We start from the raw sequence: 22,021 nt of genomic DNA, 5'->3' as shown, positions 1-22,021 counted from the left end.
ATGATAACAGTAAATAATGAAATTATGCATTAAATGTTATACTGTTATATTTATTTCCTTGTGTATATATTTGTATTCTAAGTATATATTTGATAAACTTACTTAGAGATGAAATTTACTACAAATGGACAGAGCAGTATCTTAAGTTTATTTTATGCATTTTAGCAGGGAGCTGTATCACAAAGTTTGAAGTGTAAAATCCCAGTAATAGCTATGTTCCGATCGCCACAAAAGGAGAGGGGCATGGGTATTGAAGCTGAAAACAGGTGCAAAGAGAGGTACAGGATAGAACAGAAAAGTGGCTTCTGTAATGGGATTGGCAAGGTGAAAAGCAAGTTTAGTAGTTGCAATGCGGGGCGGGGGGGGGGGCTATATGGTGGGGATGGTAGAACACCATTCAGTCCTTACAACTACCTTTTATTAAATAGAACAAAAAAGAATTTTATTGGCCGCAAGCTACAAAGTTCAACAATTGCAACCCTGTTATTGCTTAATAATTACCTATGTAATTATGCAGGAAGGATGGTTCACTTAGACTGTTGGAGGTAAGAATTCAAGATTGCAGGTGTTGCCTTCTGGCATCTTGCTGTTTCTACTTGTCTCTCAACTCTGCAACTAACGAACAGTTGTGTTTTTGAATCCGCAGATAGCATAAGCAGTGCGTTTTTTTAGCTCTTTTTGCTATGTCCTAAAGACTTAGGCAAAAGCGAACTAATGCTTTTTAAATTTATTTTACGGGCTGTGGCACAATAGTAAGGTTGGCTCAGCAACTCACTACATTACCTTGCTGCCTAAAAGTTGCTAGTGAATATGGTTTACTTTGTAGATGGCAACAGATCTGCTACTGGTATTCCCCTATCTACCATAGAGCAGAAATAGGGCAGTGTCTGAGGAGAAAAGATGGCAAGGAGAAAAGCAGGACTTTTCCACTCTCCACCTGGCCCAAGGCATGGGCCTTACAGACCTCATGCTGCTGCAGCTGCTGCCCAGCAAGTACTGGGGTATTTTAGGGGAAGTTTTGTTGGGAGGTTTTGCTCTTGTTACTGATATTAACTGATATTACTGACACTAACTTTTTGTATCTTCATTTTTATGTGGAAATTGTTCCATTTGGTTGTGAAGTTTTTAATGTGTTTTATTTATTTTTGACTACTTTGCTATGTTTGTAATCATGTCGATCTTTTCACATTGTAAGCCGCCTTGAGCATTGTTTTAACTGTGGAAAAGCGGCATACAAATAAAAAATGGGGGGAGGGATTCATAGGACCATGGAATTGTAGAGCTGGTCCCCAACCCCAAGGGTCATCTAGTCCAACCCCCAGCAATGCAGGAATCTCAACTAAAGCATCATGACAGATGGCCGTTCAGCCTCTGCTTTAAAACCTTCAAAGAATTAGAGGCCACCACCTTCCCAAAGAGTCTGTTCCATTGTTGAGCAGCTCTTACCATCAGAAAGCTCTTCCTGATGTTTAGTCGGAATCTCCTTTCCTGTAACTTGAAGCCATTTGGTTCATTCCTACCCTCCAGAGCAGGAGAAAACAAGCTTCCTCTATCTTCCCTGTGACAGCCCTTAGATATTTCAAGATGGCTATCATACCACCGCTCAGTCTCTTTTCTAGGCTAAACATACCAAACTCCCTCATCTGTTCCACATAAGGCCAGGCCCTTTATCATCTTGGTTGCGCTCCTCTGCACACGTTCCAGTTTGTCAATGTCCTCCTTAAATTTGTCGTGCCCAGTACTGGACACAGTACTCCAGGTGTGGTCTGACCAAGGCAGAGTAGAATGGTACTATTACCGTATTTTTCGTTCCATAGGACGCTCCGTCCCATAGGACGCACTTACTTTTTGGGGCGGGAAATAAAGGAAAAATTTTTTTCCTTTATTTCCCCCCCAAAACCAGGTCGGGGAACAGTGGGATGGCTGCGCTGCGCCTCCCCGCTGTCTCCCAAGCTTGTGGGGCTGGCCGATGTCTGCCCGGCGCGAGGGGCGCTCTGCTTCAGGGCGCCCCACGGGCCGGGCGGCAGGCTGCCACCCGCAAGCCTTGCGCGCCTGGGGGGAGTTCCCCCCGTGCGCAAGGCTTGGCGACACCTGTGCGAAGCACGGGGCGTCCTCTGAAGGGCGCCCCGTGCTCCGCGCTGCAGGCTGCATGCACACAAATTTTGCAGATATGCAAAGAAGAAAATTATATATGCATGTAAACATAATTCAGGAAACAGGTTGTGTCTTGGTTCTAAAAGCAGACAATGGTGTGAGTGAAAATCATTTGCATTATGCTTCCAACAGAAAGGAATGTAGCCAGACTATTCAATATGTGGTTTATGTTGGTCTCTGCAGTATAGGTAGTAGGAAAAGCTATTAGCTTCCGAAATATGGTAAGACCTGAATCTTTACCTGGAATTCTACCTGTACAAATTCTATTGAACTCAGTTGGGTTTACAATCAGATAACCATGCTAAAGATAGGGCTGTTAGTTTCCCAAGAAGTACATGTAGAATTGCGAAGTGTTGGTTGTAAAAATGTATTTTCCATGGATTCTCATGTAGGAAATGGCAAAGAAATATAGTTTCTATAGTTGGACAAAGTGCTTCTGCTTTTTCCTAGGTAAAGGAAGGGTGAAATATGTATTGCAGTTTACTTTTAACTCTGATTGAGGGTTCTTTTTCTTAAGTGTAAGAACTAATCCCAGCTCTTTGGGCCTGTTTGACTTCTAAATATGGTTGGCCATGGTGCCTAAGCCATGTCTTCACACTTTAATTTCTCTTGACACATTTATTTCTTCCTTGACTTCTTGGCTCTTGCATACCATAGCTTGCTATTATGTCTGAATGGGCAAACTATGGTTTGTACTTGTTTCTTAAACCAGAATTGATTTGCATTGCAGTTTCCCATTCTGGTTTGGAGAACAAGTGCCAAGCTATACCATAGTTTGCTAGAACCAGGAAGTTACAGAGGGAATTTACGGTTATGTGTGAGAGGAGGAAGAAGCGCTGAGTTCTTAGACCCAGTGGTTAAACCAGCCCCTATCTGTGCCTGCCCGTTCTGTGTATTGTGCTGAGTTGTGCAAGCATCATCAGTTCGTATTTTTAGAATATGGTTGTTTACAATTAAATATTTAATTACAGTTAAAGGCTTATAAGAATAGGCACTCTGAGTAATAGTGAAGAGAGCAAAACAGAGCCCAACAGCTCATGTTATCAGTGCCTGAGCATTTGCTGTTGGGGCTGCCCCTCCACCTTCTCAAGCATTTTTGCCCCAGGGGTGATTACTCTCAAGTGGTTGACAGAGCATGATATCTTGGTTGGCCGTTTGGGGTTGTTTGGGAACTGCAGTGATAGGAATGAAGAACACTTCTTACCTTTGTTCAAACTTGCCCACTGTGTGCTTGGGTTAGGAAGAAGATAGGGGGTGGGAACTCATGACCCATTAAGCTAAATTCAGCCCACTAGCGATGTACTGTGGCTTATCATGTTTTCTATCACAGACTGGCAGGAAAGCCAGGAGGTTTTTTGATCTTCTGGTGGTTGGTACACTGTGTTCACTTCGTTGGGTTACAAGTTGTCCAGGCCTCTTGCAGGGGATGGGATGTTTAGGATTGGGAAAAAGAGTCAATTGAGGCAGTGCTGCCTCCACACACATGTAAGAGAGAAGCCTGTGAAGTATCATTGTGTTGCATTGTGAATGAATGAAGTGGGAATTCTGGGGAATGTAGCATGGGAGTGAAAATGGGAGGGTGATCAGGGATTCAAGGGAAGTAATAGTGCCACTGTATTCTGCTCTGGTCAGACCTCACCTGGAGTACTGTGTCCAGTTCTGGGCACCACATTTCAAGAAGGACACTGACAAACTGGAACGTGTCCAGAGGAGGGCAACCAAAATGGTCAAAGGCCTGGAAACGATGCCTTATGAGGAACAGCTAAGGGAGCTGGACATGTTTAGCCTGGAGAAGAGGAGGTTAAGGGGTGATATGATAGCCATGCTCAAATATATAAAAGGATGTCATATAGAGGAGGGAGAAAGGTTGTTTTCTGCTGCTCCAGAGAAGCGGACACGGAGCAATGGATCCAAACTACAAGAAAGAAGATTCCACCTAAACATTAGGAAGAACTTCCTGGCGGTAAGAGCTGTTCGACAGTGGAATTTGCTGCCAAGGAGTGTGGTGGAGTCTCCTTCTTTGGAGGTCTTTAAGCAGAGGCTTGACAACCATATGTCAGGAGTGCTCTGATGGTGTTTCCTGCTTGGCAGGGGGTTGGACTCGATGGCCCTTGTGGTCTATTCCAACTCTATGATTCTATGATTCATAGAGCTTGAAGGTACCTTGGAGGCACCTAGGAGAAATTCAGTATGGTTTGGATATGTTAAACTGGGATTGATTTTGGGTGAGTATCTGAACTGGACAAGGGAAAGAGGTTTTGCACTGATAAGTATGGTACCAGGTATTATTGGTGATTAAGTGTTCCTTCCAGTATTAGAAATTCAGGTGAATATGCTTATACAAATGCAACTGAGGAAGGCGTGTGTTCCCCACTCCTTTTTAAAATGGTTCTTTGTGTTTGTTTTTAAGACTTGTTACAGCCATAGCTCAGCAAAAACTGTTAACAGTATTTCTTAACTACAGAATTGAATCAGATTGCTGTTGGGTTTAGCTTAGTGGTTATGAACTATAATTATATAGTATGACAACTGTATGCAGGAAAAGATGTTTTTATTGAAGACTGTGTCCATCTTTGTAAAAAACAAAAACAAACCACAGTTGAAATGCTGATACTGAGTCCTTGTTGAAAGGAATTTGGCAGCTCCTCTGGACTTTTACTGGATAAGTACCCACATTGTACAAACCAACAATGTCTCACATGGCAGGGAATCTAAAAAAACTGAATACTCACATAATTGCCACTTAAATCCTTATATAAAGGATCCATTTAACAAGAATAAGAGGGTGTTTATTATTGATGGCTTTTTAGAAAGCTCAGTCTTTATAAGCTGGCTTTTTATAGATCAAGGCCATATTATTTTATAGTCTTTGCATCTTCTAAAAGATATAATCCGCCCCCTACCCCATTACAACTATGTCCCAGGAAATCCCATCCAATATTTCAATTTAAGCTGACTGTTTTTAAATAATTTATTTGCAATATATTTCACTTAACTGATTTATTGAACCCCGACAAGAGCAGGCAACCTCCCATCTCATCCGGTCTGTGGAACCACCCACTAACAGTGCCTCTGTCTTATCTGGATTGAGCTTCAGTTTATTGGCTCTCATCCAGTCTATTAGCGAGGCAAGACAACGGTTTAGCACATCCACTGCTACGCAAGTAGAGCTGTGTGTCATCAGCATATTGCTGACAATGTACTCCAAACTTCAGATAACCCCACTCAGTGGTTTCATGTAGATGTTAAACAGCATGGAGGATAAAATTGAACCTTGAGAAACCCCACATTGAAGGCTTCACGGAGCTGAACATCACCCTCTGGAAATGACTATCCAAGTAGGACCAGAACTTCCACAAAGGGCTGTCACCCACTCTTAACTTGGACAGCTGCTCTAGAAGGATATCACAGTTGATGGTATTAAAAGCTGCTGAAAGGTAAAGGAGAATGAACAAGAACACATTTCCCCTGTCTCTTTTCTGACAGGTCATCATACAGGGGAGTGGGTGTCTCAGTGGTTTAGACCAACCTTCCGATCAGCAATCCTAAGAGTCTCAGTGGAGACTCTTAGGATTGCTGATCGGAAGGTTGGTGGTTCGAATCCGTGCAACAGGGTGAGCTCCCATTGCTCTGTCCCAGCTTCTGCCAACCTAGCAGTTCGAAAGCACACTAGTGCAAGTAGATAAATAGGCACCACTGCGGTGGGAAGGTAAACGGTGTTTCCATGCGCTTTGGTTTCCGTCACGGTGTTCAGTTGCGCTAGAAACCACATGGCCCGGAAAGCTGTCTGTGGACAAACGTTGGTTCCCTTGGCCTGAAGCAAGATGAGTGCTGCAACCCCATAGTCGCCTTTGACTGGACTTAACCGTCCAGGGTTCCTTTAACTTTTACCTTATAGGGCAATCAAAGCAGTTTCTGTGCCCAAACCGGGCCTAATTGAAATGGATCAAGAAAATCAATTTCCTCCAAGAGTGACTGAATCTTATGATATTCCCTTTGAACACAAGGTTCTGCTGCACAATGCCAGGCAAAAAATCATTTAAAAACTTCCTGACAATATAAAGAGGATGTTTCAGATATATATACACATACAAACACACACACACAAACAAACAAACCAACACACATATATATATGTTTCATACTGCCTTCCTGGTGCTAAATTTATCTGCTTTGAAGTAAATCCCATTTCAGCAGGACATTTCTTTCAAGTAACTGTTCTTCAACTGTTGCAATTGGTCCTTTGTTGCAGAGTGTACAGACATAGCTCATTTTTATTTTTTTCTTCAAGATTTAGATTGTGTGGTCATAACTCAGTGCCTTTTGTTTTCTAAATGTTTATTGTCAGTTTAATACCAAGGTAGCAGTTATAATATGATTGTGCTTCTTTATATTCCAGGAATGGTAAAAAGAAAGAGCTAGCAATAGATTGAACATGGGCAGTGAGGTCTTTATAGGAAGAGAAAGAACAAGGTGCAGTGATTTGAGGAGCATTTTCAAATCCCTTTAAGGTCTACTACAGATAAGCAATTTGTTAATCAGTGTTGCTAAATGTTTGGCCTAAGAAGCTTTTGAGTGCTGGTTTGACTAATAAAGCCTTAAACGGCTCAGGACCACAACACCTCAGGGACTGCCTCTCCCCATAAAAACTGTCCTGGACTCTGTGTTCATCATCTGAGGCCCTTCTTTATGCGCCTGCTCCATGAGAAGTCTGAAGGATGGCAACACAAGAACAGGCCTTTTCTGTAGTGGCTCCCGGTTTGTGGAATGCTCTCCCCAGGAAGGTTCGCCTTCATTATTTATAATTTAGACACTAGGCGAAAACATTCTTCTTCAACTAGGCTTTTGGCTGATTAATATCCTACAGCCTTTTAACTATATCTGTGAGAAGGATGGTTATTGTTTTGTGGTATTGGCTTAAATATTTACCTGTGTTTTATCTTTATTTTATTCTGTAAACTGCCATGGGATCTCTTGATGAAGGGTGGTGTATAAATTTAATCAATAAATTAATTTGAGGGCAGCATCCCATATAACAGTTCATCTGTGCTGATGCAACCACTGTCTCTTAAAATGCTGTTGTGGCTGAGTGTAATGTAACTTTCTGAATACAGTGGTTTTCAAATGCCTCCAAAGTTGGAATGTTTCGGAACTCAAACGCCGAAAACCCGGAAGTAAGTGCCTCGGCTTTCAAGTGTGCTTCGGAAGTCGAACAGAAAACGTGGCTTCTGTTTTGAGTTTTCCGTGTTGAGTCTTGTGCTTTCATTTTTTGAACGTTTCGGAAGTCGAACGGACTTCCGGAATGGATTATGTTTGAAAACCAAGGTACCACTGTAGTCAAATTTGAAATGTGCTGCTTTCTATACTTTTGATATTCTGTGTACTATAGTTTTGCAGGCTACGTTCAGAAATATAAATTGAAAAAGCAAATAATGCAGCCTGTTCACTTCCACATTTAAATTCTGCATGTACATGTTCTAACAACAGAGATCCTACTTAATGTTTGAATAGGACCTTGGCAAAGCCAACATCACTCTCAAATTATGTTTGACAAGCTATTCTTAAGAGGTCAATGTTCAGCTGTTGAGCCCCTGGATGTGAAGACTTTTGGATTAAGATTTTTGTATGTCTGAATCTTAATTTTAGAGCTTCAGTTTTGGGGAAAAATATTTAACTTCTGACCAGCAGCTGCATATTGCAGGTATAGGTTGTACTCATATGGGAGTTTGCAAAGTACCCAGATAACTTGTTTTCACACAGCCCATATGGAGCTGATAGAACACTTTACAAAAAATGCAAGTGTGAAAGCCCCCAACCACAGAGGCAGCTGCATGGGAAAAAAATATTACTCTGTTCAAACCCTCTCACTAAGATGGATCTCAATAACCTCAGACATGGATTTTTGTTCAGGTTTGGCTTACCAAATAGTTTCGGTATTATTTTTTTAAAAAGGCCTTGAGTCACATTCTGCTCAGCTGCTATTTTTAGCAGCCAGCTTCTTTGAATTAGACTTAGCTGATCGCAAAGAGTACAGCCAGAGCAGCCAGGGCTGTGCACACACAGCCCTTCTTTGAAAGCTAAAATCCTGCTCACAACTGCTTAGCAATAAAGTGGGAGGGGAGACGACTGAGTCTAGCTCTCTGCTTCTGTCACTTTCTATTGAAGGGTTTTCTATGTGCATTCTCAGCTGCAGGTTTGAAAAGAAGAACCACCAATGGTTAGAGACATAGAAGAACAAGGGTATTTGTATCATTGTCTTGGCCAGCACATATACAGCCCTAGACAGTTTAGAGTGTTGGTCAACTGGCTACTTACTTTAAATCACTGGTTTATTAGAACAGGGAGACTTCTAATTACAAAAAATTGATATTCTAAACATCTGAACTAGAAGGTGATGCTGGGGGGGGGGGCATTGCTCAACCCCTTTGCAGGTATCCTTTGGGGGGGGGTCTTACAGGGTTCTGTTCTTTCCCAAACACACACAAAAAGACAGCTGCCAAAGTAGTTGCCTGGAGATCCAGAATGTGGATGACACCCAATTTTATCTGTTTTTAATTAGATGCCGATTGCACACACCAATTACAAAAACTGAAATGCAGTTGTGCTGCTTAGTATAGTGCTAGAGGTTTTTGTCCTGGTCTTCTGGAATATATTCCTCTACCACCCCACCCCTTCTCTCTCACACACACACTTGCACTTAAAAGGGAGGAGGTACCTTCCACTGATTATAACCCAGCACCAGACTCATGGACCACAGGTTCCGCAGCCCTGGTGTGGACAGTATGCGGTCACATGGCCTTGGTATAAGGCAGCAGCACCCTGTGTTCCAACCACTGTTCTTCCTCCACACTGTCCGTACTGAAACTAGGTGGTGCAGTGAAACAGAGACCTGGGGTTGGCAAAAAAGTGGTGATCTCTTGACATGCAGGTGCAGCCTGTTTTTTGTGTTCTTTTTTTGCCCGGTTTTTCCAGAAGGAAGTTAGCAGGAAGGGAAAGACTGAAATGTTCAGCTCTGTCTTGCCCCTTTCTCCAAAGTGGTTTCCAAGATGCAAGGCTGACCGCAGGTGGGGGAGGGACAGGCTCCTTGTTTGAAACTGTTTAGGAAGCCTTAAGGCTGAAGTGTTGGCCATGCTTTAAGTCAGACTGCTAGAAGTCTCCCTTACTTGGTTTATTTGGCTGTCCCAGACTATTTGCCTCGTCCTGAACTAATTTCAGTTCTTGTTTATGTACTGGAGAAGCTTCTAGGCTGCCACTTAAAAAAAATAAAATACACCAACCCTTAACATCCTTCATGTTAGGTCAACACTTTGCCCATACCTGAATGCTGGTTGCTGCCTTCTTCTTTACCTAACTTGGCCTTGCTCTAGAAATCTTTTGCTCTTGTACATACGTGGTTCAACCACTTTTCTAATTGTTTTCTACAGCTACTGACCATACTTCCTTCTTTAGCCTACAAGGCTTGCCTAATTCGCAATTATTCACTCAACTGTTCTGCAGTTCAACACTTAAGTAATTTTGATGTAATATCCATGTAACATTCAATCTTCTTTCCCTATTGTTTCTCCAGATAGTAAGTCTGGAGGCACTGGTTTTATTTTTGTATATTGCCCAATGTGCAGGTATTTAACAAATAGTAATCTGGCTAACCTGTGCTATTATAACCTCTTGTATAGCTTAAATCTCCAGTCTTGTTTTCACTCTCCTTTTTCCAGCCCCAAAGTTCACTTTTACTTAATAGAAAACCTTAAAACAACAACTTGCAATGATTGAGTAGCCATCTGCCAAAATGTCTTTAAAAATTACTGAACAGAGTATACTTTAGTCCATGGGTTCAGTGAACTTGAGATTTTTTACTGATGGATTTGTGCATTTTCCACTTCTCACAAATAACATCGTGTGTTACCTGAGGAACTGCATATGTGTACCTACTGTATTGGCCCAAACATAAGCCACACTTTTTCCCCAAATTCTAACCGTGAAAAGTTAAAGTGCGACTTAAATCCGCGACCTTACAAAAATTGGCTTTTACGATATCGCTGCTGAAACAAACATACAGTAAAACGGATCGGGTATGAGTGCCTGCGAAATTTTAAGGGAGCGGCTTATATTTGGGTTATTGTCTTTTTTTCTTTTCTGCCCTTGAATTTTAAAGGTGCGACTTATTTGCGGGTGTGGCTTATATTTGGGCCAATACGGTATGTGCATTGCTTTCTGCTCTCAACACCTGAAACTTAGGAGCTCAGTTATGTCCAAGGTTTGGGATCTTCCCATTTTATTTTATTTTTTGCTGTATGTTGCTGCTTCTTAAGTATTTTTTTAAAAAATTCTCATTACACTGAGATAGTTTTGTCTGTTCTTTCTGCTTTAATTAGTCCAGCCTTGAAAGACACAGCTAATGCCCAAAGTATATCTGTAATTAAATTTCTTTAAATAAAAGGAAACATACCATCATTTCCACATATGGAAGGCATCCTTCCCCCCCCCCTTTTTATGAGGTTCCTTTCAAGTGGCTCAGCACCCCGGCAAATTAACTCCTGTACAGTGGTACCTCGGGTTAAGTACTTAATTCGTTCCAGAGGTCCATTCTTAACCTGAAACTGTTCTTAACCTGAAGCACCACTAGCTAATGGGGGCCTCGCGCTGCTGGAGCACAATTTCTGTTCTCATCCTGAAGCAAAGTTCTTAACCTGAAGCACTATTTCTGGGTTAGTGGAGTGTGTAACCTGAAGCGTATGTAACCTGAAGCGTATGTAACTCGAGGTACCACTGTATACTAAATACTCAGGATAGTTATATGCTTATGGTGTTAATTGGCCAACATTGTCACTAATGCGAAGGTTTCTGTAATAGCATTAATATTTACAGATATTTCCCTTTTCTTTTGGGCACTTTAAGAGAAGTGAGGGTTTCAAGATTATTTGCTGTCTGGCAGCGGCTTTGAATGTGAGGCCAAGCAGTTACAGAGGTGCTTTTTCTTCAGACAGGAATCAACACATTTTGGGTAGGTTTGGCAGCAGTCATTGTTTCTTGTGACAAGTGGTGCTTGGCTGGCTGTGTGTGTGCCATAGATGTAAAGTAACAGCATCATTTTTCTACCTGCAGCTTGGTGAAAGGGTTTAATGGGGAATGAGTAATGGGCTGTGTGTTTATGTGTATGGCAACCTTTCCCCTGTATCCCTGGACACGGATGGTGTATCATTGTGCAAAATATAGCATGACACCATTTTGAAAGAGGTACTGTCTTCTCCTTGTGTTCCTTGTGTTCCTAGCAGGTTTCAAAAATGTACAGTGGTACCTCAGGTTAAGTATTTAATTCGTTCCGGAGGTCCATTCTTAACCTGAAACGGTTCTTAACCTGAAGCACCACTTTAGCTAATGGGGCCTCCTGCTGCTGCCACGCCACCGGCGCACGATTTCTGTTCTCATCCTGAAGCAAAGTTCTTAACCCGAGGTGCTATTTCTGGGTTAACGGAGTCTGTAACCTGAAGCGTATGTAACCCAAGATACCACTGTATTATTATTTATGTGCAGTGTACTAGATGCCGTGTCCTTGCTGGTTTTCAGAATTAAGTTTATGGCCGCCTCTGACAACTGTATTTGCGAATCCCTGACCTTCAGGGAAATGGAACATGGACAGGTGTCTAGGTGTTGTTAGCGCCACAGCTTGTCAGTGGTAGCAGTGTGTTTGCCTGCTGCAGATTTTAAACCTTGTCTAAATGCTCCCGAAATCGAGAACAAAGGGCTTATTTAGTAATGTTTCCTTTGAGGAAATCTGTACAGCAGTGATATTCATCACTAAACATTACAAGCTGGATTGCCAATATTAACTTGACTATTATCTAAATTTTGGGCACAGTGTGCTCCCTTTCATGAACACGACACTACTAATTAAGAAGAAGAAACTACTCGCTTGGCTGTAGGAATCTTTCCCACAAGACAATAATCAGACTCTTCTGACAAGAGAGCAGCTGTCTCTTGCTTCAAACAAAATGAAATGCTCACTACAAACACATCCTTCCTCAACTTCCTCTTTTATGCACCAGAAATAGCGCTGTGGTAGCAGGAGGCTTGTAAAATATCAATTTATAGAGGAGTGTTACTAGTGTTGCTCTAGGAAAAACTGCAATTCAAATGCATTAAGATTTTTTTTAAATTCCATTCCAGCATACTATTAGAGTAATTGTTGCTGGTCTAACAATTCCTTGGATTATTTGGCTGGTGTCCTTGTCCAGGAAATAAAGAATTAAATTATTAAGCTCTTCCTTTTCATCAGTTTGGCAAGCAGTTACATTAGGATTTGGAAGATGCAGGGATGAATAAAGATTTTACTGTGTGCAATTTTTTTTTACTGTACAGTCTTCAGATGTGCTTCTTGCTGGTCTTTCTGCTAACCATTTTAGCAGTTTTGAGGTTATTTGTTCACCTACAAGTGATCTGCAGAGTAATTGGTCCTTTCAAATTTCCTGAAATCGGTTGATGTTATGTCTAAACTTTCTCATAGGAGAAAGAGAATGTACTGACTGTTACTTTAAATTGGGCAGACCTGAATGAAGGCTAAATTCAAGTGAGTCAAAGTAAACTCTATGCTTTAATGTAATACAATGCAATCTTCAGTTTCCAAGGAAAGAACTAGTTCTTGAAGTCAGTTCAACAGTGTTTCAGGTTAGCTGTGAATGTTGACATTGAATTTATAAGATTAGAAAGCCTAGCTGAGAAAGAACACACATTTCTACAAATCAGCTATGTCTAGATTTCCAAATCTGTTTATTTAATATGTCTAATAGAACTAGTTTTGACATTACCTATTATTTTGTCAGATTTCCTCTTTTTAAAACATACTCTAAGATCTGAAGCATCCAAGAACAATTTTGTTTGGGTACAGTCGTACCTTGGTTTTTGAACAGCTTAGTTCTCAAATATTTTGGCTCCCGAATGCCGCAAACCCAGAAATGACTGTTCTGGTTTGCGAACTATTTTTGGAAGCCAAACAGAAGCTTCCTGCAGCCAATCAGAAGCCACGTTTTGGTTTCCGAATGTTTTGGAAGTCAATCGGACTTCCAGAACGGATTCCGTTCGACTTCCAAGATATGACTGTACTTCCAATTAGGTGCATTGGAAGTTGCCCCAATAGTAAAGATTAAAAACACAAATAACAAGAATAGAAATAAATTCAGAAACATACTGAGATAATTTCAAAAGCCATATGAGGACAGTATTTTCATTTCAGCCAACCAGAATATTGTCCCCTATTTTTGGAATATAAAAGCATTTTATCTTCCCCAAAATGTGGGTCAGACATTTCATATTCCATCTTCCTAGTAGCAATTGATACAATCTGCATAGTAGCCAACAAAGCCTCATGTAAATGTCTGCCACCTCTTCTCACGTTCAGCTTTGAGGCTGTGACCAGATGTAGACTCTGTGACTTCAGCATGAGCCACCTCTGTTCTGCCTGCTCACCCATCCACCCCACCCACCCACCCACTGTTTGACATTGGGCTTGAAGAAAGTTTGCATGTTGCTTTGCAGCGTTTGGGTTGGCCTAATAAAGGTATTGCCCAATATGGATTTTGAAATCTTTATTATGACCCCTTTTGCTTGAGGTGATGCTAAGATTATGATTTTTCAGTGAAATAAATTGCCCAATACTGTTCTTATCGGACTTTATCACTTCACAGCTTCGTGATGGGGTAGTCTGGGAGGACACCATAGAGTGGACTAGAGAGGAAACATGAATCTTTGCTGCTTATCCAACCCTTCCTCTCTAGATCATGCACCAACCGCTTTCATTTCTTTCTGATATACGCTATCTTAATCAAAAAGTGAGGTCTGTAACAAAACCATGGTTAATTGTTGAGTTGTGTCAGTGAAGGCAATGACAAATGCTATTTCCCATGTAGTGTTAATGGTTTGTTCCACCCAGCATGGCAAGAGGAGGAGATGGAAGCAATTTGAGCCGTGTGGACCACATGCTTGCTTGTTCCCAGCAAGGCATAGTTTATTTAACTCTGACTTACAGTTATATGTGAACGAGGCCATGGTCGCCCAAATGGCCATGTTTTTCCTTTTTAGTGCTCTATCAAGTCTGCTGTCATTTGTGTTGCAGTGTGTGTGTCTTGTAGACCTTTTCTCTTGAGTTCTTGCCATATTAACATGGTCAGTGTTTCTAGAATATGTGTATATCTCGCTTATCTGCCAACTTTTTATTCTACTCTGTGTCATATGATAAAATAACTGTCCTTCCTGTTGGATAGTCACCATAATTCAGTTAAAATCTTTATTGAAAGCAGATGATAAAAAAATATAATCATTCAGTTATAGCTGGTTCTGTTGTGCCTTTATTTTGTGTAGAGATCATAGAGGATATATGACTCAAGTAGTCTGGACAGTTTCTAATATTTGAATTCTGTGACAGGATGTCTTCCAGGCATTCTTTGGGGCCTATATAAGCAAGATTTCTATGAGCAGAAGTATATTCTGCTATTTAGGAGAGTCCATTTCTTATTGAGTGATATTGCACAACTTGTGGTCAGCTTGAATTCCCTGGACTTTTCCAGTGCAAAAATGGTTGCTGGCACTGACTCACAAGAAATGTCAGCTAGATGCATGCTGAGGATCTTAATGGGTTTTTTTTTTTCCTATTATGAAAGAGTGATTTTGAAACAAGGACTTCCTAATCCTCCAATAGAAAGCTACTGCATCTTTCTCCTGAAAAGAGGACAAACAAGTGTGGTCCTATTATAACGAACTCTGTTGGAAAGCTACCATTATGTCATTTGCTTCAAAGTAAAATACAGGAACCTTTTTACACTTTTTTATTTTTTTTAAACCAAACACTTTGTGATGGAAAGCTTTGCTATCGGCTGTCTTCTCTACCTGGGTCAGTGCATTTGGTTGATTCTTGATAGACAGGATATTACCACTGTGCTGTTCGGCTGCTAAAGGGTTTATTCTCAACATCAGTGTGCTTTTCTCAGATTTGATATTTTATATGAAAATGAAACTATTTGCACTGTAAAGCAATGGCCAGTTCTTTAATCAAATTTCTGTTGCACAAGATCTTGTGATGAGCAGGATTATTTTTAGGAGAGCAGAGTTTGTAAGGGAGGCAGCATAATACAGTAATCTCTTCATACATGGGTTACATCGATGAAACAATTTAAATTTCTAAACCCTTGAGCAGTAATTTTAAAAAACCAAAAAAAACTGTAACCATATTTTCAACTGAGTAAGAACTGAAGAGACAGCAAGATTGGCAGGCATGCTGGATTCACTCAAAATCACACTTGTGATCTTCCAAACATAATTCAAAGAGACTAACAGTGACCTTGAGTGACTTGATGCTGGTTTGGAGACATCGCTCAAACCATAGTTTGGTGGTTCAGATGTCATGACAAACTGGTTTGATGAAACCAGGAAGACGTATGTTTAGGGACGTGAGAGGAAATAAGTGCTTTAGTTTGTGATAGTTAGAATATGTCCAAAGCATCAGGCTGTGAAGCAAAAGCCCCCTTTCTGGAATTAAGTTAGCATGTGCTGAATTTTCAAAGTGAACTGTTTCTCTTTGTTACTTGGGTGCAGCAAACAGGGGGGAGGATCTATTTTTTATGGAAAGAGAATGTTTCACAATAACAGTTGTGGAATTTTTTTAGCAGTTTTTAGTGACCCTCTAATATTTTAAACATAACTGATCGTTGTGGTCATCCACTTATAAAGAAACATTAGGAAGTTTGTTGAGCATAAGTGTGTTCTGAAATAACGTCATATAATCTTCAAAACGTTCACCTTTAAAATGCTGCTTTTTTGTCTTTTTTAGATGGAACAGCTATCAGATGAAGAACTTGATCATGGCGCGGAAGAAGATAGCGATAAAGAAGATCAGGATCTGGACAAGATGTTTGGGGCTTGGCTTGGGGAGTTAGACAAACTCACACAGGTTAAAGTCACTTTATAACACTCCTCATTCCACAGTAGAGATCAGCGTTTACAGAGTAGAGTATATTGGTCGTTGACTGTATGAGCCATATCAGCAGGGAACGGGTAACATTTGTAATGTGATAATAGTTCCTCGCTGACAGGTAGCAGAGCTGTCTATTGACCTGTCAGGTACACAGCCACTTTTTGCTGTATAATGAAATAATATTGCTGTGGTCTAAACCAGTGTTTCCCAACCTTGGGCCTCCAACTGTTTTCGAACTACAATTCCCATCATCCCTGGCCACTGGTCTTGCTAGCTGAGGATTATGCTAGCTGAGTTGTAGTCCAAAAACAGCTGGACGCCCAAGGTTGGGAAATGCTGGTCTAAACCACTGAGCCTCTTGGGCTTGCTGATCAGAAGGTTGGCAGTTCAAATCCATGCAACAGGGTGAGCTCCTGTTGCTCTGTCCCAGCTCCTGCCAACCTAGGAGTTTGAAAGCACACCAGTGCAATTAGATTAATAGGTACCACCGTGGCGGGAAGGTAAACGTTTCTGTGCACTTTGGTTTCCGTCATGGTGTTCCGTTGCGCCAGAAGCGGTTTAGTAGTGCTGGCTACATGACCCGGAAAGCTGTCTGTGGATAAACGCTGGCTCTCTCGGCCTGAAAACGAGATGACCCATAGTCACCTTTGACTGGACTTAACTGTCCAGGGGTCCTTTACCTTTACCTTATTGCCATATGACTAAGGACTTGATGCAGAAGATGGTAGGATTATGTGTTTGAAAAGTTTAAATTTGTTTAGGAAATCTGTGATATTAGAATTCTGTTAATTTCCTTCCTTGCTTCTGATAAATAGCAGAAAGTGAGGAGCATACAAAAAGACAACTAAAATAATGCTTAAAACTAAAATTAAGTTGTTGGGTTTTTTAAATTGGAATTTATGCATAGAAACTAATCAGCCGGACTAGTGTTGTTATTTTGCTGAGTTGGTAGTGCAGAGATTTTGTTTTTCTCCATCGTCCATGCCATCTAAAATCGGAATGTCTGCAATTGCTGTATGTAATGATAGCTTTAGCAGAACCCAAGGTTTGTAACCATGCAAACATGCTTATAATTTTACAAGTGCATCATTAGTTTGGGGCCGCTGTCATGCATCAAATGTCTATATTCCATGTCCATGCAACTTATTATTATTTATTGGAATTTATACCCAGTCGTCCCCCTAAGGTCCCACGGTGGGTCACAGCAATGTAAAATACAACTTTAAAACTAGTTTGATTACAGTCACAAGAATAGGGTGGGTCCTGGAAATACACACTTCATGTGTCAAAGGCCAGGGCAAAGAGTTGAGCAACAAAAATTGTACAGTGTAGGTGTCGTGTGCACCTTGGTGGGGAGGGAATTCCACAATGTAGGGGCTGACACAGACAATGCCCTGTCCCAAGTCACCAACACCTCCAGCTTCATAGGACAGTGGAAGTATCAAGAGGGTCCCCCCTGCTGATCTTAAGCAGAGGTGGTCTCTCAGATATTTGAAGACTAAGTTTGCTATAGTTTTAGACATTAGTGTGAACACCTTCACTTATGCCCAGAAACTGACTGGCAACAAATACACCTGTTTTCAAACTGTTATATGAACACTATACAGGCTAAAATGTCTTATATTGCCACGTAAAACTGAAATAGTTAAGGCACACAAACGGTTGTGTATTTGGCAAATACTATGGAGTAGATCTTAGTGCCATCAAATGTTGGTAGCTTTTTTTCTGTTGAACATATGTAGGGGGGGGGGCAAGATTTTAAAACAGCACAGATACAAAAGCAATATATTTGCCCATGTTTGACTATGCTGATTTATGTCTTACAATGTTGTAGCTTATTCCGCCTCCAATTTGTTCTATTTAGAGTCTGGATACAGATAAGCCCATGGAGCCAGTGAAAAGATCCCCTCTTCGCCAGGAGACTAATATTGCCAACTTCTCCTATCGCTTTTCAATGTACAATTTAAATGGTAAGATGCATTATGAAATCATTTTCAGCTGGAGGAGGTGGGGAAATGCTTAAAACTTAGAATTCTTCTAATAATAGAAAACATTGTGTGTATCAGAATGGGACCTGTTTATAAAAGACACTTAAGGTGACTTTTAGTGGGCACAAAATCCATTTGGCTCCCCCCCCCCCCAAAGAATCTTACTATTGAATGAAGTGTTGGACTTGGAATGGATGAACTTGTTAAACATTCCAGTAAAGCTGAATGTTGGAAGATTCAGGACAAACAGAAGAAAGGGCTTCCTTACACACTACGCAGTTAAACTCTGGAAGAATTGATGGACACCAACTTGGGTGGCTTTGGAAGATGATTAGACAAATTTCTGGAGGAAAAGGCTATCAGTGACTACTAACCACATGATGGCTATTTTCTGCCTCCATTGTTGACGGCAATATACCTTTGAATTGCAGATGTGGAAAGTGCTGTATTGCTCAGGTTCTACTTTTGAGCTTTCTATAGGCACCCGATTGTCCACCATGAGAACAGGATGCCAAACTAGATGGGCCTTGGAACTGATTCAACAGGTTCCTCGTGTTTTCTTATGAAATGCTGATTCTATGGTCCAAACCCCGTTGCAAAATTTATAAAATGCAAATTGTAATGTCACTATAATGAGAGTGAATAGGACAACAAAATGGTACATAAGCTGAAACCTAGCAAGATGTAAATCTAAATACAATTTTGAATTACACGTGCCATGTACTACTTTTCTCTTACATTTTAATGATTTAAATGCATTTATTCATTGCAATTTGTGCTGCTTTTAGGATGTATATCCTTCCAAGGCAGCTTACAGGAAACATTAAATTATATTTTAAAAGGTGGCAGACAATTTCAATATAGGGCAAGTTGGTGGTAGAATTGAATGTGTTCTAGGGCACACTCTGTTTAAGGGAGCCAATAGTGAGAGTCAATAGACCCTGCTACTGCCCTATGTTTACACTCTAGAACTGGAGTCCTCCAGAGCCTATGCACATGGCCAATAGGGTCAGTAGAAGTTGTCCACAACTTCTGAAGTGCACCATATTGACTATTCCTGCCCTCAAACATGCCCCCAGAACACAGTGCAGACATCCAGTTTCTATACATACATACATACATACATACATACATAGTCATTTTATTTGTATGCCACTGTTTCATAGTTTAAACCATGCTCAAGGCGGCTTACAACATAAAAAATACATAATTGCAACATAACAAAAGTAAACAATAAAACATAAAAAATACACAAATAAGTCAATCTGGAAAGGGGAGAAAACTTGAAAATTCCTGCTGTAGGCTGACCAAATAAATTAGATATCAAAACAGTGGAATGTTTAACAGAGTATTGTGATAGAATCTGGATCATATTTTTGTCATTCATTGCAGAAGCCTTGAATCAGGGAGAAACCGTGGATCTTGATGCGCTCATGGCAGACCTTTGTTCCATTGAGCAGGAGCTCAGCAGCATCGGGTCACAGTCTGCAAACAGCATGTCAATGAAACGCTTTGCCACAGAAGGAAAAATGGCTCAGAAACCATCTGGTGGTGGACGACTCGCTGCTAAACACAGTAGTATGAAAGGATTGTCCTCTTCGTCATCTAGCCGGGTGACAAAGCCTTCCCATGCTATCTTCTCCCTGGATGACATTACGGCACAATTAGAGAAGGCATCTCTGAGTATGGATGAAGCGGCACAGCAACCTATAATGGAAGATAGCAAGCCTATAGTTGCCACCCAGCATAGGAGGACAGCCTCAGCAGGTACTGTGAGTGATGCTGAAGTCCGTTCTATCAGCAATTCCTCCCGTTCCAGCATCACATCTGCAGCCTCCAGTATGGACTCCTTGGACATTGATAAAGTGACAAGACCTCAAGAACTAGATTTGACTCAACAAGGACAGCCAGTTAGTGAGGTACAGTATGATTCATTCTTCACAGTTACTCAGGCTTCAAAAATGCAACTCATTAGCCTGCCTCGGTGCTTTTTTCTAAAACATGTTTTAATAAACACCATGCATTGGGCTAAGCAAGAATTACTCATTTTAAATATTTCCTAGAGAAAATTGGTACTTTCCTGTCTTTCTTGGACATCTTCCTTTCACGTGCATATTCTGTAATGAAGTACTAAGCCACTTGTTTAATTGCTCAGAGTATGATGTCAAGGTGACAGAATCTGTATTGATTCTCTGGGCAAAATGAGTCCTTTTTAAACAGCAATCTTATAGCATCACTGCAGAGGGACTCAGGAGCGACGGCGGTTTTGCTCGTGATACACCACTGGGTGAAGCTGCCATCGCAGTCTTGATCGCCGTATCCTACCTCCAATATCAGAGGAAATAGGATTCCGGATTCCATTTGCTGTTTCACCCATGTCTTGCTTGCAGGCTTCCCAGAAGCACCTGGTTGGCCACTATGGGCTAGACCAAGCAGGCCTTTGGTCTGAACTTGCAGGGCTCTTCTGTTCACAAACCTTCACCTGTCTGATGCTTCTTGAACTTCAGACAATATAGCATTTTTGCTCCATCTCCTGGGGAAGGAGAATCCTAGTAGCTCAGCTCTACTTTACATAAAACATGGCTTGAAGAAAACCTAAGAGCCATCAATATCATCTGTAATTAAAGGGAAGAGCAAGACAATGACTGACGGGTGAAATGCCATATTTGTTTGTTCCTAATCCGTGAGGCTTTGCAATGAAGCAGTAATATAAGGAAGGATAAAAACCATTGAGAGGAAATGGCTCAATAAAACATCATTCATACCTGCCTAGAACATCCAGTCTCTTGCTTGGTGAGATGGCAATCATATCTGATCCTTAACATTCTCAGTTAATAGTTTGCAAATGAATTTTGAAGCCTTCCATGTGGTCTTTGACAACTCTATGTAAGTATGATAGATAAAAGTAATTGACTGAGGGCATTTGCCTAAGGATCAGTCCATTTGAAGATGTAGATACAGGCTAAAAAGAAAAGTATGTATTTAAGAGATTTCAAAACTACCGTTAATATCATGTTCCAGAATTAGTCTGAAATAAATACAGAAAACCACGTTCCGTTAAATTCAGTAGCTGAACATGTTAACTTATCGGCACAGTTGAATTTCTCACGTAACTTTATATAAAGTATTTTGACTTACTCAGAATCTGTCTCCCACTCTTAGATTAGTGATAATTGTCAAGCACTTCACTTGTGTTCTTGTTTAGAAGTCTGTAGGGGCAGTGTCTTTTTGAGTGGGGAAAAGCTTCTCCTGTGTACAAAAATTCGAAATTACTCTTTTTCTTTCTCCAGTAACTTGTGGAAATAAAGTAATATGAGAATGTCTTCCATAAGAACCATTTCCAGAGGGATAGCCATGTCTCTGTATGCATGCAGAAACAACATGGTCTAATAGCAAGACCACAAATATGACACGAGGCTTCATGTACTAGAGTCCTCTTCATCAGGTGCTGAACTCTAGTTCTTGTCCACAAATAATTATGCCATAATATATTTGTTAGTCTTGCCATAACAACCTGCTGTTTTATTTCTATCATATATATTCAGTCTTCTTTAAATGACTTCGAGTCATGATGTTAGCCCAGTTTGTTTCTGAGTTTGTCATGGACTGTTGGGAACATACAGCTTACTGAGACTGTTTTGGCAATTTGCTTCGGTAGAACGCGTTTTGAAAATGTTGCTGTTTTGCATTAGATGAAAAGCTGTGTATGCCAGGCCATCCCCTGCTCAAAGCACGGGGATCTACTTCCATTCAGTACTGTCTTCTTCAATATTGGTGCTTTACAGAATTCCACACATCATCATGTTAAGGGCACTTCAGGACAGGGTTGAGAACCTTCAACTCTTATCAGTCTAGGCCAGCATAGGCAGTGGTCATGGATGATGGGAATTATGACACCACCCCCACCCCCAAATTATGT

The 22,021-nt window shown here is 40.9% G+C and overlaps 1 protein-coding gene across 5 annotated transcripts in view; it reads left to right on the top strand.

Moving 5' to 3' along the window:
* RAPH1 (Ras association (RalGDS/AF-6) and pleckstrin homology domains 1) overlaps positions 1 to 22,021 on the top strand; it is a 73,345-nt gene that overhangs the window by 18,808 nt on the left and 32,516 nt on the right. For all 5 annotated transcript variants that reach the window (XM_083405813.1, XM_083405812.1, XM_083405815.1 and 2 more), the window contains exons 2-4: positions 15,971 to 16,090; positions 17,979 to 18,084; positions 19,495 to 20,021. In XM_083405813.1, the coding sequence (XP_083261939.1) occupies positions 15,971 to 16,090; positions 17,979 to 18,084; positions 19,495 to 20,021 (753 nt within the window). The remainder of the gene's footprint in view (positions 1 to 15,970; positions 16,091 to 17,978; positions 18,085 to 19,494; positions 20,022 to 22,021) is intronic.

The sequence above is a fragment of the Podarcis tiliguerta genome (genome assembly GCF_965153285.1).
Source record: "Podarcis tiliguerta genome assembly, chromosome: 1".
Taxonomy (NCBI): domain Eukaryota; kingdom Metazoa; phylum Chordata; class Lepidosauria; order Squamata; family Lacertidae; genus Podarcis; species Podarcis tiliguerta.
The sequence above is the reverse complement of the archived record's forward strand: the minus strand, read 5'-3'. Positions and strand labels throughout refer to the sequence as shown.